At 36.1% G+C, this 17,079-nt stretch overlaps 2 protein-coding genes across 4 annotated transcripts; one reads left to right on the top strand and one right to left on the bottom strand.

The window, feature by feature from the left end:
• Positions 1-1,910: 1,910 nt before the first annotated feature.
• LOC112501011 (60S ribosomal protein L8) lies at positions 1,911-3,857 on the bottom strand. Its single transcript, XM_025104642.1, has 2 exons — positions 3,375-3,857; positions 1,911-2,408 (listed from the first exon to the last, which is right to left on the bottom strand). The coding sequence occupies exons 1-2, from the start codon at positions 3,812-3,814 to the stop codon at positions 2,069-2,071; spliced, it is 780 nt and encodes a 259-aa protein (XP_024960410.1). The 5' UTR covers positions 3,815-3,857; the 3' UTR covers positions 1,911-2,068.
• A 2,116-nt stretch (positions 3,858-5,973) lies between these two features.
• On the top strand, positions 5,974-15,327 carry LOC112501112 (mRNA cap guanine-N7 methyltransferase 1). Of its 3 annotated transcripts, XM_025104767.1 has the most exons (15): positions 6,027-6,062; positions 7,689-7,840; positions 8,083-8,337; positions 8,718-8,854; positions 8,948-9,016; positions 9,128-9,199; positions 9,369-9,470; positions 9,728-9,784; positions 9,899-10,037; positions 10,211-10,275; positions 10,365-10,415; positions 10,792-10,854; positions 12,363-12,486; positions 12,789-12,850; positions 15,068-15,327. In XM_025104767.1, exons 3-15 carry the CDS (start codon positions 8,259-8,261, stop codon positions 15,161-15,163), a joined length of 1,116 nt encoding a protein of 371 aa, XP_024960535.1. In that variant the 5' UTR covers positions 6,027-6,062; positions 7,689-7,840; positions 8,083-8,258; the 3' UTR covers positions 15,164-15,327. The 3 variants fall into 3 exon arrangements, with proteins under 3 accessions (XP_024960536.1, XP_024960535.1, XP_024960534.1); XM_025104768.1 differs by lacking the exon at positions 7,689-7,840 and having other exon boundaries at positions 5,974-6,062; XM_025104766.1 differs by lacking the exon at positions 6,027-6,062 and having other exon boundaries at positions 6,083-7,840.
• Positions 15,328-17,079: the final 1,752 nt, after the last annotated feature.

Below are 17,079 nucleotides of genomic sequence, written 5' to 3'. Positions count from 1 at the left end.
TGTGATTTCATATGTTTTCTTTTCATTTAAGACTAGGGTTTAGAATATTGATTAAAATATATTTGTTTCACAATGTGAACCTTTTTAGATTATTTGTGAAACAAAAGTTGTATGTAATGAAATTTTACATTATGAACCGCATACATATGAAACAAACACATTGTGAAACAAATATATGTTTATCAAAAGATTAAATACTAGTCTTAGATAGGCAAAAATCATGTGAAACAATGTCTTAAGATAAGAATTCTCGCGGTTATCACAATATATGGAGTTCTCAAATGATTAAGCCCATACACACACACACACATATATATATATATATATATACATATATATTATAGACTTGGGATCTGTGAGACCAACTTGTTTTTGTAAGACCATGAGACCATTTTTCACAATGTTTTTTGCTATGAAGGTTCAAATTTTTTTATCTTCACAATGTTTTACTGTGAAGCTTCAAGTGTAAAAATGATATGTTAAACGTTGATTGTTTTATTTATTATAAAAGGATATGCGACATCCGAACATGTTGCCTCTAAAATCTAACCGTATTGGGACCAAAACAACTCGTCTCCACAACTCTTTTCATCGACTCTTCTTTAGTCCTCTTCACTTTATGTTTCCCGTTCATTGCCACCGCCAACCAAGAAGATATCGTACTAGTAAACGGCAATCGGGTTGGGCGATCAACGGTTATTTTCCAATAAGAAGAGACAATATTGGTTTCGGCATGATGGTGGAGTTCCCTAAGAGGGCGGTTCCACCGTGCAACACCTTGATCTTTCAACGCTTCCACCGCCCCGATGCTCGCGGCAACCACACAAGCTTTTCTTACAGTTTCACCACTCATCTTGTATGGTGGAATTGTGGGTGATTTTAAGGCATGTGAGTTGAAGATGGAGATGTGTGTCCATGGTGGAATGAGTATAAATAGAGGAACCAAGATGCAGGTGATGTGTTCGACGAAATGTCAAAGCTAAAAACAGGATGCTTTTAGACCTTGTGGGTTGCTCCCAATTTGCCTTGGAATTAAAGTTGGCCCATGGATTCTATATTCTGTTGTATTCAGATTTTTTTTATGAAAGTAAACTTTCTAGTTTTTTTAAATAAAATTTCGATATATATACGTCATATCGTATCTCGAAACTCCAATCCCTACTCCAGTTGAAACAGATGAACGGTTTAGATTGGTTTAGTTTATTCAGATATTGGAATATCGGTTCTTAAGTTCATTCCATCAGGGTTCGTTTGGTATGTGAACACAACTTTCCCGGGTAGAAACACGTTAATTATTTAGTTTGGTTTATTCAGATATTGGAGCATCAAGACTGGACAAAAGAGACATTTCTCTCGTCCCATTTGATGCATAACTTGTTTTTACATAAAGCTCCCTAAAAACACTTATCGAATAAGTCGTTTTCTACATCATTAAACCAACACCAAACAATCACATATAACTTACCGAATAAGCTACAAGTCAAATTTATCATTAAGCTGCTAACAAGAAGCTTAAGGACTGTTTGTCAATTGTTGAATGATTTGGTGCAGAATGATTAAGAAGCTCTCATGATATAATGCAAAATGAAATATAATTGTTTGATAATTGTGTACAATGAAATTAGGCTCTTAATGGTTAAGAAATATCCATGATACAAAATCATTCAGAGGGTTTTAGAACCATTAATCGGCAAACTTTTTTTGCCAAACAGGATTCACCTCTTAACGATTCAAAAGTTGTCTTTTAATGAAACTATTAAGAGGTAAACAAACAACCCCTCAATGTTCTTCAAAACAGTCATTTTTCATTCAAATTTCAGAGTCAAGAACAGAACCTTCAGGTGCTCTAACATTACTACTAAATCAATAAACATTCAAAACCCAAATAAACATTCAACATCTGCATACAGGATCATTAATAGACATCTAAATAAAGCACCATCAATATATCAATAATCAGTAAATTACTGCAAAACTTTCCAAATGTATGATGATCAACATAACAGTAGCAAGTAAACTGGCAAAAACTAACAATGAAACCAAAAGCAACATCCATGGCACTGTTTTATCACTTATCAGCCTTGGAGGCAGTGGCGGCAGCTTGTCCTCTGAGACGACCAGTTCTCCTAGCGGCAATGAGACCAACCTTTTGACCGGGTGGTGCATCACGACGAACAGTACTGGCGTGACCAATATGTTGGTGGTTACCACCACCATGAGGATGCTCAACGGGGTTCATAGCAACACCACGCACCTTAGGCCAGCAGTTTCTCTTAACACGGAACTTGTGGTAAGCATTACCGGCTTTGAGCATGGGTTTCTCAGTACGTCCACCACCAGCAACCTGGCCAATCATAGCTCGACACCCACTGGGCACAATCTTCTTGGCTCCGGATGGAAGCTTGACTCTAGAATCGACAACATTAAACGACAAATCAAACATATGATAGCTTCAAGATTTGTAAATTGATATATATATATATAGGGCTCCACAATGAGCTTATCCAGATAGTTCAGAATAGCCCTTCACCAACCTCCAACTCTCTCACCCAAAAAGTATATATTACAGAAAAGTGACCATAAGACTTTTATATTAAGGTTTTTTCAACAAAAGCCAGCATTTAATGCATTAAACATGTTTTTTAAGGTATTATTTCACATGATGTTTTCCCATCTGAAGTTAGTATTTGAGGTAGTGATTAACATATGGGTTTTCCATCTACTGTAAGTATTTAATGTATTGATTAACATATAATTGTCTCACAATGTGTTTGTTTCATATGTATCATGATTATTTCGTGTATTTTTTGTTTAACAAACACAGCAAAAAGACCCACATTGTGAACATGTACATGTGAAACAAACACAAATTGAAACAAATATATGTTAGTCAATACCTTATATCATAGCCTTAAATGAAAGAAACATATGAAATAACACATGATTCTTTAGTCCACAAGGTTCTCAAAGTTTTATGGGTTCTCAAATTGATTATCCCCAAATACACACAATACCCCCGTTAACAAACAAGGTTGAGAAACCTTATGAACCATAGCCAGTCAACCTCACGGATGCTGCATCTACAGGATGGTTATGAAACAAGCCTAAATGTAAATGTATTACACAGCTAAAAATCTATAAGGTGGATTTGAATAATTGATCACAATCTGAATGTTATAAATCTGGTTTCTGAATCCGATGAATGATTTTGAATTAGGAAACAACGAAAATAAATCAAACAATTATGTATCAGATGAAATAGTGCTATAAGAATACTAGTCAAATTTCATCATAAATATGCATCAATCGATATAATCAAACTCAATTAATCATAAATTCGTGAAAAATAACTGATTAAATGAGAAAAAATTTACCTAGTAGTGCCATTATCAGGGTTATGACTGATAACGATGGCATAATCGCCGGAAGCCCTAGCAAAAGAACCACGGTCACCGACGTGATGCTCAACGTTGCATACAACCGCTCCTTCGGGAATAGATCTGAGTGGAAGAACATTACCGACCATCAAATTCGCCTTCTTTCCACAGAAAACGAACTGGCCGGTGTACATACCCTCGGCGGCGACGAAGAGCTCCTTCTGGTGCTTGTAACGGAACGGATGACGGAAAGTAACACGAGCAAGAGGAGCACCACGTCCAGGATCGTGAATGATTTCGGTGATGACACCCTTTAGGTAACCATTGCGTTCGCCGAAATCGAGACTCCGGAACCTCGCCGGACCCTTGCGGTGGTGAGTGTGTGACTTGAAGACTGAACCCGCTCCCTTACGCTGTGCCCTGATGACTCTACCCATTTCTCCGGTTAGGGTTTGATTTGACGACGGCAGATGGAGGGAGGTGGAAATGGAGGTAAGTAAGGCAATTTGTAGGGTTTAAGATGACACACGTTCTTTGACCTAGGGCCGTATTGGGCCACAAAGAATATCTTATTGGGCTTTTTAATGGGCTTTTGTGTTATATTTGGGCTTCTTATATGTTATTGGCCTAGTTTGTTTCTAGTAGAAAGAGCCCACAAATTTTGAACATGGAAAAATAATAAACATTTTAGAGTAAATTACATTCTTGATCGATTTGTTTGGTTGATGGGCTCTGTAAAAACCTGACTAATGTGTTGTTTGTTTATTTTTTAATAGTTCCATTAAAAGATAGCATTTGAATCATTGAGAGGTGAATCTTGTTTGGCAAAAAAAAAATTTGTCTCTTAGTGATTCTAAAACCCTCTGAATGATTTTGTATCATATGTCTCTCTTAACCATTCAGCGTCATAATTTCATTATAAACATCCAAATAATTATATTTCATTTTGGACTATATCATGAGAGTCTCTTAATCATTTTGATCACTTAATCATTCTGAACCAAACCATTCAGCAACTGCTAAACACCCCATAATAGTTTGTTTAGTTGGTTTTTCATTAAGTTTTGTATGGATAAATCTATTTATATGGATTAATATGTCTATATAAATCAGAAAGACTTTTGTTTTCGAAATATTTTTCATTGATGGAATGGGCGTCTTTTTTAATTGAGATGAGCGTCCTTTTATCTGAATCATCATATTGGTCTCTTAATTGGGTAACTATTGTTTATCAGGACTCAAACGTGTTCAAATTTGATATGTTAAGATTTTCCATTCATTATTGTTTACAAAAACAGTTAAAATACATATATTATAAAAACTGAAAGATTCTGTATGCATTGTTGATATGTAAATGGTGCATTAAAACTTATAATTTTGACAAGTTAAGAGTTTTTAAAAGGTAAAACTAAACGCTTTATAATATAGTAAGAGATATAATGACACGAATGTCAGGTTTCACCATGACCCTTTCATACACAGGTATTCACACTATCGAATATTATAAGATCGATAGTTTATCGGTAAAAGTAAATACAAAATAAAAATGTTATTGGTGCGTAACTCAATCGGTATAGGGACGGGGCGAGACGATTTTGCCCAAATAAAATACATGTTTTGGGTCTGATCTTGGATCTTGCTAGCCTCAATTGCTGAGTAAGCCAAAAAATGTCCCTCAAATTGGGGTCCTTAGGGCGGATTCCATTTGGGGACGATCGAGGATGTCGGTAATTAGGCATGGCAACGGGGTTGGGTGGGGATGGGATGGGGCGAGTTTTATAATCCCCGACCCTGGCCCCGGTTTGTAGTAACATCCCCCGGCCCCGATGGGTACGGGGATTAACATCCCGTCATCGGTCAAAACTCTATCAACCCCCCTTCAAAACCCGATCAAACCCCATGAATAATATCCGTTCGTTTGATTCTATTGGGGATCCTTGGCCCCGACCCCGGTTTGAGTAACATCCTCCGTCCTCGGTTTGAGTCTACCGGGGATCCCCGACTCCGAGACCCATTTTAGCGGGGAATCTCCATCCCCGTTCTGGTCGGGTGAACCGGGTTCCTCACCGGATCAGCGCAAATAACCATCCGTATCGGTATCAACCTTTTGCCCAAATAAATACAAAATAAATTTCTTTTAAAATAAGGGTCCTTTTATCCAAATCTTTACCCGGTAAACGCTTACCAGTAAGATTCAATAATGTTACATCCTTTATCAGGTAAGATTTTAGTCCATAAAAACAACATCCTATGCAACAATTTACCGGCAAACGATAACCAAATAAGAGTTATCACCCACTTTTACCGGGTAAAACTCTCGGTCTTTGCCATTGCTTTTACCATGTAAGATTATCGATTATTACCATGTTCATCCAATAAAGTAATATAACTTAATAAACAGATTATCGATTCTTACTATGTTCATCCAATAAAGTAATATGACTTAATAAACGCTTATCTGATAAAACCCTTGATTATTATTTTATTTTTCATTATATTAAATACACTTTTTTTCCCTGTTAATTTTGCCATTGATATACCACCAAAAGAACAAATTCGAGCTCATGCACCCCGACTAATTCACGCCTCACCGACCGCAACCCGTGACCCGCTACCGGTCCTGCTACTGCTCACCGCTCGCGCCCTCAGCCGCTCCTCCTCAGGCCGCCGCCGCTACTTACGCCGGTATGATTTAGTGATTCTGTGTATTATCTCTATTTTAGGGTTTAGTTAATTATGCATAGACTTCGGTAAGGTTCTACGCCCAGAATACGATTAAAGCCCTTACGATTTATGGTCTTTTATATTAGGCTTCTGATTTTTCATGATTCTTGGCAATTTTTGCTTCTGTTGAATAAAATGATTGTAATTGGATCATGATTTCATGTTAACCAATCGGTTTGTCTTTTTATGATAATATAACTTGGATTATGTTTGAATGGTAGATTAGAGAAGACTAGGCTTGTGTTATCGATTAGTTCTGATTTAGTTGTTTTTAGGGTTTATTTCCATCCTTAATTGTAAATTCTTGTTGATTACTTAATTAGAGAGACTCTACAAATCAGATGTAGTTGATAAATTGTCATACATTCTTCCCAAAACCTGGCTTTTTGAGGCATGTCTAATTTTCTTAACATTTCAAGGGAGATTATAGAATAGACAGCCATAAGATGCACATTGGAGCAGGTAATTTATATTTTTGTCATCCCATCACTAATCTAATACCTTTTTCTTTTCAAATGTCATATTGGTCCCTAAGTTAATCGTGTAAGTATTGTTGTTTTTTTGGGGCTCAATCTTGTGCAAATTTGATGCGCTAAGAGTGTCCAGAGGTAAAATTTTCTATCTAATACATCATAAATATCAGTTCAGTGTTCTTTTTGTAGATTCCTTAGGAGTTTTTGTTTTCAATCTATAACATTGTCAGCTCCAGTTTTTTAGGTTGAGTTTTGAGTGCTATGATGGCTTTTAATCCTCCATTTCAGGTGGAGGATACTAATGGAGATTTATTTGATAAATTGGTCGATGATGATTATAAGGTCAGAAAGGACTAACTTAACCAATGGGAAAGATTTTGATGACATTAAAGCTTTTTCTAATTTGGGTATAAGTGATGTTGGAATTCGAATCAAAGATTCGGGGAAAGTAGGTAAAGGAGGAGGAGAAGAAGATTCTAAATAAGCGATGTACGTTTTGAATGGAGATTTATTGTTTATCTAACCTGCTTTTTGTTATGATTATCTAAATATTTAAAGGTCATATAATTGTCAATAAACAATTCGATAAAAATGGCATCCACGTCATCAAATGTCGCAAGATAACCAAAATGGGTACAAAACAGGAAATTTTGTAACTTTGTTACTTTGGTGGAGAAAAAGAAGTTATTTGTTACACTAAATAGGAACTAAGACGAAATCCGTTGAATTTGAAGCATTTTGCTCTATTTAGTATTAGATCGATTTACATATTGACATTTACATGGTTCCATGAGCGAGATACCTCCTAACTGGGTGTTGCTATTCGAATCCCTGTGTAGGTTAAATCAAATGTTGGTAATATAAATAACAGACATTCTAAAAATCACCCGTCCCAAATTTTCACGTCCCATTCATGTCCACCAATCATATGAATACACATAATCAGAGAGAGAAAGTGAACACGAATTAAATAAATTTAATAATAAATAAAAATCTGATGTGTCTTAATTTCATTAGTAGGACAGGAATGACATGTGTAATTTTGAGACAGGTGATTTTTATCCTATATTTGATGGGTAAAATGGTTAATGGAAGAAGTTCAAAAAACATGCAGATTGGTTAGCGTCACCTCTCCAAATTTCTGTTGACGGGGGCGACAAAAGGGGAGAGTGGAATACACAGCTTAAAACCTCATCTGACCTGCTTTCACGACACCCGTCACAAGCCCTAGCTGCTCCTCCACTGTTGACACATGAATCTTTTCTGGTAGGACAAACACCATCACTGCCAAACTCTTCATTATTTTTCATTCTTGATTGTCTACTGGACATAATTGTTTAAAATCTAACCACCCTTGAAAGAACATCTTTCCTTGATTGTAAAATTTGAGTTTTAGTGTTTATCTGTCAATTTGCGTTCTGAAATCCAAATTGAAATCGTGATTGTTTATGCTATCTTTGTATGTATGTTCCTTGATGCCAATTGCTCTCTTCTTTCATGTTTTGCAGACGAGTTTCACAACAATAATCACATATTATTTTAGAACAGTGCAACCTGTTGGATTATAGCTCTGCGATTGGTGTTTTCGTATTGTGTCGTTCTTGATTAAATTTCAAGTACAATTGTTGTCCATATACCGGCCATCTGCCTCACCACCAGTGGTGGCTGTTCCCTACTACTGGCCATGAAGAGAGGTTATCAACAATCATCGTCCTCAGCTTCGTTAGGACCTCCAAAGTCCAAACCCAGACACAACCCAGACGGTATTATTTCATCTTTAATGTATGTGGTTTCATTTTAATCCGCTTGTTCCAGAAAAAAAAAGACTTGCATCTTGACTTGGAGATTCGTTCAACTTCAATCTGTATTTGAACTTGCACACTTCTTGCTCAATGTTCTCAAGCACAAGATGAAATAATTAGTGCTTGATTCACAGTAATATACATATCATATTTGCATTAGAAACTAGGATCAACATAAAAACGAAGTGTAGCTCTTTTCTGTAAAGGAAGGAGTATTAGTTCTCAAGCATGGGGACTTTATTTCAAAAATTTGTGTGTTTCAACCTCGTTTTTCATGATGTGCAAAGGTGATGTTTTTGTTTTTGGTTTTCTATGCCTTGTTATACGTACTTTACTGCCAGGTGATGCCTTTCTAGAGGATGAGAGCACAAAGATTTTTGCCAAGAAAGTTGCAGACCATTATAGTGCAAGGACAAACCAAACGCTGGAAGAACGAGAAGCGAGTCCCATTATACATTTAAAGAAACTCAACAACTGGGTATGTGAATGAAGAATTGTGTTGGCATATAGTATATAAGCGTTTGCGATTTAATTGATTCAGTTTTAATGTTACATTATTCACAACGAGCAGATTAAAAGCGTTCTAATTCAACTTTATGCAAAGAGGGGGGATGCAGTTCTTGATCTTGCGTGTGGTAAGGTACTACAAGTATCTTATACTTCCTTTATAAAAAAAAATCTTATACTTGATAAATTTTCTATACATGTTCATTAATAGTTAGATTGATCTTTAACCCTGACTTTTAATTAGGGTGGTGATTTGATCAAATGGGACAAGGCAAAAATTGGATACTATGTTGGCATCGACATAGCAGACGGTTCGGTAATTTTTTTTTCAAATCTACGATCTCTTAGTTTTAGCTGTGAAAGTTTTGTCTATGATATTTATACAGCCAAGATCCATTTTTTTCTTAGGTATATTCTTAGTTATGTGGTTACGCATGCAAATAAGTTTAATTTCACCTTTTGCAATCACATTGAAATATGTGCAGATAGAAGATTGCCGCACTCGCTACAATGGTGATGCAGATCATCATCAGCGCCGTAAAAAGTTCACCTTCCCCGCTCGACTTTTAAGTGGAGATTGTTTTGAGGTGACTAATAGTGTAGATCTAATTTGTAATTCTCACACAGTATACTACCCCTTGAATTGTTTGATCAAATGTACATCCAACTCGATCATACTTGTTAGTGGTTGAAAAATGATTGCACCTTATGCAGTGGATATAATGTGCAACTTACCAATGCGATACATACAGATACCTGGAATAACTTTTAATTGTACCAAATTATCATTTTGTCTGCTAGTAAATGAATTTTATGCTTGAAGTTGAGCCTTAACTGCTTTCAGGTCCGACTGGATAAAGCTTTGGCTGATGATGCACCTTTTGATTTATGTAGTTGTCAGGTGAGTAAATTTTTATAAAGCATACAGTAAACGTTGAGGCTGCATATGCTTTCGTATTCCTATGATATCATTATTGAAGCAAATGAACCATATATGGACTGCCTTCTTTTGCAGTTTGCGATGCACTACTCGTGGTCTACTGAAGCACGAGCACGGAGGGCCTTGGCTAATGTATCATCATTACTTCGTCCGGGAGGGATATTTATCGGCACAATGCCAGATGCAAATGTTATAGTAAAAAAGCTAAGAGCAGGTGGCCTTTTCATATTTTCTACTGCTTTCAGTGTCTTGAATTGCATAAGAAAGACAATTGGACCATGAGCTTGATATTTTTACTATTTGATTAAAGCATATACCTTTTATGTTTCAGCATATGGGCCTTTGCTCACATTGCTATTGAGTTAATATTTTTTGTTGATCATACAGCCGAAGGATTGGCATTTGGCAACAGTGTTTACTGGATTCACTTTGATGATGAATTCTCAGAGAAGGTGAGTTCTCAGTTATTGTGGCTTAGAGTCTCTCTTTCTTGAAATTTGAAAAGACTGACAATTGTACATGTTTCATGTCTGTTTCTCAGAAATTTAAGTCGTCGAGCCCCTTTGGCATAAAGTACAAGTTTCACCTAGAGGTATGTTCCAGTATATTACTTGTATGAATTCTGGATAGAAGCAATGTGTTACCAAATAAAGAATTAAGTCAATAATAGGATTTATAGACATACCTCCCAAGTTTACTAGAGGGATCTTAAGCATTATGTAAGAAATAGAGGCCACCTGACATATCTTTTTGGAGCGGATTTAATTTCTTGTACCAGTTCGATGGTATGCGCAAACTCTGATCGTTTTGACTCAAGAATCTATCTTTAATGTAAGCACGTACTGAGATTCAAACAAGAATAAGATATTCATGGTTCACCAGTGCTTCAAAGTTCTCTTTTTGCTACATGGAGTTCCGTTCTCATTTTATGTTTCCTGTGGAATTGCAATGCTGGCTTTTCTTTGCAGGATGCTGTCGATTGCCCAGAATGGATTGTTCCATTTCACGTCTTCAAATCGCTGGCAGAAGAGGTAACTGTTTTTTACTTTGACACTGTTCTAATGAGTAGGTATGGTTATGTCCTTGTATAGAATTGTCATCAAGTATCACTCATCTTCTCCACTGGAACTTGCATACCAACAAAACCTCATTTTTTGTAGGTCCCACATGCTAATACTTTTAGAATTTACTTTCGATGCACCCTTTGTGTATAACTTGAAGAATAGATGATCTTATGGTTCTTATCTATGCTTGATGGGCAGAAGCCTATAAATATGCACATCATGTGCTATATTGCTTGTTGAGTTCTTGTCACTATACAACTTAAATAGAGCGGTTCTCTGATGTCTTTTAGTTCTTCAAGTACACTTTAATAATTTGATCCAAGTGCTCTACGTTCCGCTTGAGCACCACTTCAAGTTACTACCTACTGTTTTCTGCTCTTCCAAGTAATCAGTTTTCCATATACTTTTGGTGCAATATCCGGATGTTGACCTCATATCTTCATATGCTTCTACCTAATTAGCGTCTGTGAATGCTTTTACATGTATGTATTCATTTTTTCTGAACAACAGTCGATCTCCCTGTGTTCTCTTCAGATACTGTAAAATCCTGTATACAACTTCCATTTGTTCTTCCTATATGGCTCACCAGGCCGACAAAAAGGCAATATCCGGTCTAGTATGTGACATGCATAATAGAAATATTCTTATGAGTTGCTGATACATCTCTTTATCGACTTGCTTCTATTTGGTTTTCTGGTTATATTTTCCTCTTGATTTCATAGGTGTTGTCACAGGTTTGCACCCAAACATACAGGTTTCTTTAAGTCGGTCCATGACATTCCGTTGAGATATACACGTACCTGTTTACATCTTGCGGTATCCATTCCCAAAAAAAAAAAAAATACTTCATTGGACCAAGATTCTTCACTTCAAATTCTCGAGCTAGTAACTTTTTTGGTTCTTCCAAGTTCCAAATCATCAATGTCATTGCCCCTTAGTATCATATCATCAACATAGATCATGTGATTGGCCACATTAAAATCTGCAATCCAAGGGGAGTTTTGAACAGTACAGGCAGCAGCAGGAATACCTGGATTAGGAAGTTCTAGATAACTTGGTTTAGTAGTGGAGTAGGTATTCAAAATCTACAAGAAGGAGGCCAGTATATTCCACCTGGAGGTGGGGTCTGCATACATCTTACCCTCCCCGGACCCCACCTGTGGGTGGTTCATTTCATTTGGTTTGGTTTAGTTTATAGTCTATCTAGCTGGAATCATGACTATTGATAGATTTATTCAAGCCTACTTGAGGGGCGTATGCCTATTTTACATGCATAATTAACCACCTGAGTCGGTATTTTATTTGAATGATTTACTTAGAGAAAAACTTAGTAGCATGCTTGCGTAAGCTGCAATGAGATCGCTTCCCGTCCTTTTGTTGCTGGTCGAAGAAGTCTAGTTTTTTTGGTGGAAAGAAATTTAAATGAGTTTGAACATCCAGAATTGCAGATTACAGATTCTGTTTGAAAATTGCAGTATGATTTGGAGCTTGTTTTTGTGAAGAATTCGCATGCATTTGTTCACGAGTACATGAAGAAGCCTGAATTTATTGAACTAATGCGGAGACTCGGTGCCTTAGGGGATGGAAACCAAGACCAGAGTAAGCTTCTACTCCCTCCGTCCCATAATAACTGTCCACATTTCTATTTTAGTTTGTCCCAAAATAACTTTATAATTTCCAGTTCTGCTCTTAATTACGAGATGAAGAAATTCGTTACTTCCTCTATTATTAAGGGCAAAATTGTCATTTAGTTAATTAAAAAGTTGTAATAATTACACATTTCTAAAACTATCTTTTTCCATTGTGGACATTCTTTTTGGGGCGGAGGGAGTATTAGTCTAATGATTTGATGGGACCCATCCTTGTATTGTGGATGTTTATTATATGGATGAAATATGCAGGTACACTTTCACCAGATGAATGGGAGGTAGCTTATCTATATTTGGCATATGTCTTGAGAAAGGTTAGCTTCAATTACACTTGCTATATATTCTACACGTCTAAATACATGTACTCCATCCGTCTTAAAACAAGGGTCCACATTTCTATTTTAGTTTAACCCAGAATAAGGGGTTTTTTGGTTGGTTTTCCATTAAGTCTTATATGGATAAAGCTGTCTGTGTAGATTAATCTGTCTGTATCGATTGAGAATGTTTTTGTTTGGGAGGGATTTTTCATAGATTTAAGGAGTTTATTTTTTAACTGGAGGGGACAAGTTTGAAAATAACTTGTCTTTATGCATACAACTCCCCCTAGAAGCTTACTGAATAAACCATTTTTTATATCATGAAGCCACTATCAAACAGTCATGTATAGTTGATCAAATAAGCTGTGAATCCTATTAAGCTAATTAAGCTGCTAACAAACATGCTCTAAGTATTACTTTCAAAAGTAAATGCGTACTTTCCAATTCTACCCTTAGTTATGAGATGCATAAATAACTTACCCTCTCTATTGCTATAGGGTAATATTGTTATTTAGTTAATTAAAAAAGTGTAATAATTATATATTTCTAAAGTTGTATGCCTTCTTCATTGTGGACTTTTCGGAGGGGGACTTCTTTGACTTATTTCAGAAAAAGAATTTGAATAACTTTGTTTTTCTGAAGGAGTTGTCTTTTAGGAGGGCTATGTCATTCGGAGGGAGTACTTTTTGAAGGCCCCACTTTTGGATCTCAATCTTTTATGCGAATTGTTGTTGCAAGATGAGTATCCATATTTCTATTTTAGTCGTCCCGAAATATGTATCTACTTTCAAAAGTAAGGCTGCGTTTGGTATGCAGAGTGCAGACTGGGTGGGACACGATGGGAAAAAAAAGGCAGTCCCATGTTTGGTAGGCCATGGGACCAAAATGAGATGGGACATGGGACAAAAGTTAAAAAAATTTGTTCCACCAGAAAGGGTGGAACAACATGGGACTATTTTCAAGATTACAGTTACTAAACCTAAATCAGAAAACACAACAACTCGTTGCCTCCATCCTCTCTCCATCTGCTCCAACATCTTCGATCGAAACTTCAATGTACAAACTCTTCTAACAAATCGATTTCATCTTCTGCAGAAAGTGAGTTATTTTTAATCTCAAAATCGGGTTTATCTTCTCCAGAAATCGATTTATCAGAGTTCGTCCTCATCGATTTTAGATTTCTAATTTCAGAAATCGAGTTCTTAATCTTAATCTCCAGAAATAGAGTTCTTACCCATACTTATCAAGTTCTTATTGATTCAAGTTAACGATTTCAATTTCTGGTTTGAGTTCATCAATTTCTGTTTTCAAGTTATAGGCCCCTGTTTTCGATGTTTGATTTCTGTTTTCAAGTTACCAATTTACCTGTTTTCGGTTTATGATTTCAAGTATTCAGATCTATGTTCGATAGAACTCTGCTAATCTCTCGATGAGTAGGAGATGAGAGGTGGTGGAAGAAGAACCTGGGACCTGGGTTTTGACATGGGGGTGGGGTTTGTAAATGTTTAAATAATTTTATGTTAATAAAATTATAAATGTTAAAATCATTTATTTAGTTAATCTAAGACATTTATAATTACTACACAGTAAAAAAAACATTAAAACTCATGTTGGGAGCAATCTGGTCATTTTAACAGTTTTGTCCCGTCCTGTTCTGCTTACCAAACGCAAAATAGTCCATTAGTCCGGTCCTGTTCTAGTTGTACCAAACATAGAACTCTAGAACAAACAATTAGTCAAGTTCCGTCCCGTCCAGTCTGCGTGCCAAATGCTACCTAAGTGCATACTTTCCAATCCTACCCTTAGTTATGAGCCGAAGAAATTCCTTACCATCTTTATTTTTTTTGATTAACCTGGATATCCAACCCACTATGCGAGCCGACTAATCCCAGGGCGACCACCTAAAGCAGGTAGCCCGGCGTCACCGCATTTGAACCTCCGTGGCCACAAGGAGATTTTTATTCCTCCTTGATTTGAACCTGCCAGACACCTTTTGACCTTTGGAGCCCAAACTCAAACCAATCAGGCACCACCCTTATGGTTTACCATCTCTATTGTTATAAGCTAACATTGTCATTCGTTATTGAAAAAGTCTAATAATTACACATTTCTAAGACCGTTTTTTTCACCGTGGACATTTATTTTGAGACGGAGGGTGTACTTTTCATTTCGGATCTGAACCTTTTATAAATGCGATTTATGATGAAATTGCAGCGAGGTCAACCAACGGAACAAAATCGAGCAAATAGTAGAAGAGACAAAGGGAAAATGCACCTAGAAAAGGAAGACATAACATTTATCGGAAGCTGATTATAAGATTTCTGAAAACAGGTACTAAATTTTGTAAAATAAGTTGGTTAAAATGCAGCAGCAGCAGTGGTTGTATTTTCTTTGTTACAATAGGAAGGATTTCACATGATGTACAATTTGTATTCTATATTTAGTTGTTTTGTTTTATGGTAAAAGGATTGTTTTAAGTTTTTGTTTTTGTTTTTCCGCATAAGCGTGAGTTTCCGAGCTAGCTTATGAGCACCGACTAATCTTCTGGACGACCAAGAATGACTTGGAATCAATCGCAGGTGAACCTCCACGGCCATAAGTAGGGGTGTAAACGAGTCGTGTCGTAGGTTATTCGTGCTTGGCTCGAAAAGTTAATGTCAGGCTCGAGCTCGAATAACGTTTTCAAAGTCGGGCTCGGATGCTCTTTCAATGTTTGAGCTCGAGCTCGAAGTTGAAATCGATTAACTCGTTTATTTGCTCAAGTTTGATGATTTTTATATTTGATTATGTAATTTATAAACATATAAATATGTTTGGTTTGAAAAAAGTGGGCTTGAATGGCTCGGCTTCACTCATGAAGTTTAATCGAGCTGAGTCAACAATTGGTGTTGTGGACTCGATTTGCTAAGTTAATTGAGATTTATTTTATATTCGAGATCGGCTTGAGCCTCGAGATTTACTAAGATTGAGTAACTCGTTAAAAACTTGAATCATTTACACCTCCAGCCACAAGGGTTTTAACGTCGTCAAAAATGATGTTTTCACTACATCCTCCTGAGGTATAAAACGTGTGCAAGTTGATATTTTTTGAATAGGGATTAGGAAAACTCAGATGAATTAGATGATGAGGTTTTAGAAAGTATTGAAGTCTGAAATCTTATTAAAAAGTGGTATTAAATTCTAATCGACCCACTTTCTTCCTTCTATTGGAACCTTATGAAATGGCAAGTGATATATGTTGTTCCTTCCCTTTGACCCTTAAGTGGTGTTTGTTTTTAAGAGGTGCTGAAGTCTAATTTCACTTGTGATATACAAGAGTTGGTCCTGAAATCTGAAATCTGGATCAGTAAGATTGTTTGTTTTTACGTCTGAAGTTTGCGGTCAAACTAGTGCAAATATATAAAAAATAAATAGTTTTCTTTTTTTACAAAAGTATAAAAGATGAATATTTTTTGCTAACAAATCTCTTTCAGCCCTTAAAATATGAACCGTATGATAGAGGGTGAATTAGAATAGAATTAAGAGATATTAAAGGATATATTTACCACTTAAAATTTCATAGGACATTTAGAGCTTTTAAACTCTTATTTTGAAAATAAAACAAACGTTCTTAATACCCAAACGTCTGAATGAATCATAATTCAGAGCTATTTAAGAGGTAATTTTGAAAAATCAAACAGACCCTTAAGGTTATATACTTATTATAACTCCACATGTCTAAAAGCAACAACAATCATACGCTAAAATAGCGTTTTTGGTAGTCTTTAAACTTCAATCGACCGGCAAAGAGAACTTGATTTTGCCGGAGATGGGAGAGACCCAACAAATATACCGACACCTTGTTGAGACGTCATAATTGCCGTGTGCACGGAGATGAGACGATTTTTGGTGTGCATGACCCCACCAATTTACAGTTCTTTTCGAAAAACTCCATTGGAGATGCTCTAAGGTGTTATCACTCGGGATGAATTTCGTCTTAATCACATATTTTTCTCTCTTTTTAAACAATTTAAAAAAATTAAATGATCAAAAGAAGTCAAATATTTAATTATTTGGGTGAGATTGGTTTAAAATTCCACTTCAAAATATGTGGTTTAGGGGTTGTTTGACAGTTGTTGAATGGTTTGTGTAGAAATATTAAGTGGCTCTTATGATATAGTGTAAAATGAAATATAATTGTTTAGTAATTATTTACAACGAAATTAGGGCACAAAATTGTTATAGGA

This window comes from Cynara cardunculus (assembly GCF_001531365.2).
Source record: "Cynara cardunculus var. scolymus isolate 2C chromosome LG 17, CcrdV1, whole genome shotgun sequence".
In the NCBI taxonomy this organism is placed as follows: Eukaryota; Viridiplantae; Streptophyta; class Magnoliopsida; order Asterales; family Asteraceae; genus Cynara; species Cynara cardunculus.
Note: the sequence above shows the minus strand (reverse complement) of the source record. Positions and strands in the feature narration are given on the sequence as shown.

What these genes read in the sequence shown, in the direction of transcription:
- LOC112501011 (XM_025104642.1), bottom strand. Translation starts at nt 3,814, where the DNA reads ATGGGTAGAGTCATCAGGGCACAGCGTAAGGGAGCGGGTTCAGTCTTC. An exon ending in CCTGATAATGGCACTACTAG is followed by an intron (nt 2,409 to 3,374) that starts GTAAATTTTTTC and finishes TGTCGATTCTAG; the next exon opens with AGTCAAGCTTCCATCCGGAG.
- LOC112501112 (XM_025104768.1), top strand. Translation starts at nt 8,259, where the DNA reads ATGAAGAGAGGTTATCAACAATCATCGTCCTCAGCTTCGTTAGGACCT. An exon ending in ACCCAGACACAACCCAGACG is followed by an intron (nt 8,338 to 8,717) that starts GTATTATTTCAT and finishes CTTTACTGCCAG; the next exon opens with GTGATGCCTTTCTAGAGGAT. An exon ending in GGATGGAAACCAAGACCAGA is followed by an intron (nt 12,487 to 12,788) that starts GTAAGCTTCTAC and finishes TGAAATATGCAG; the next exon opens with GTACACTTTCACCAGATGAA.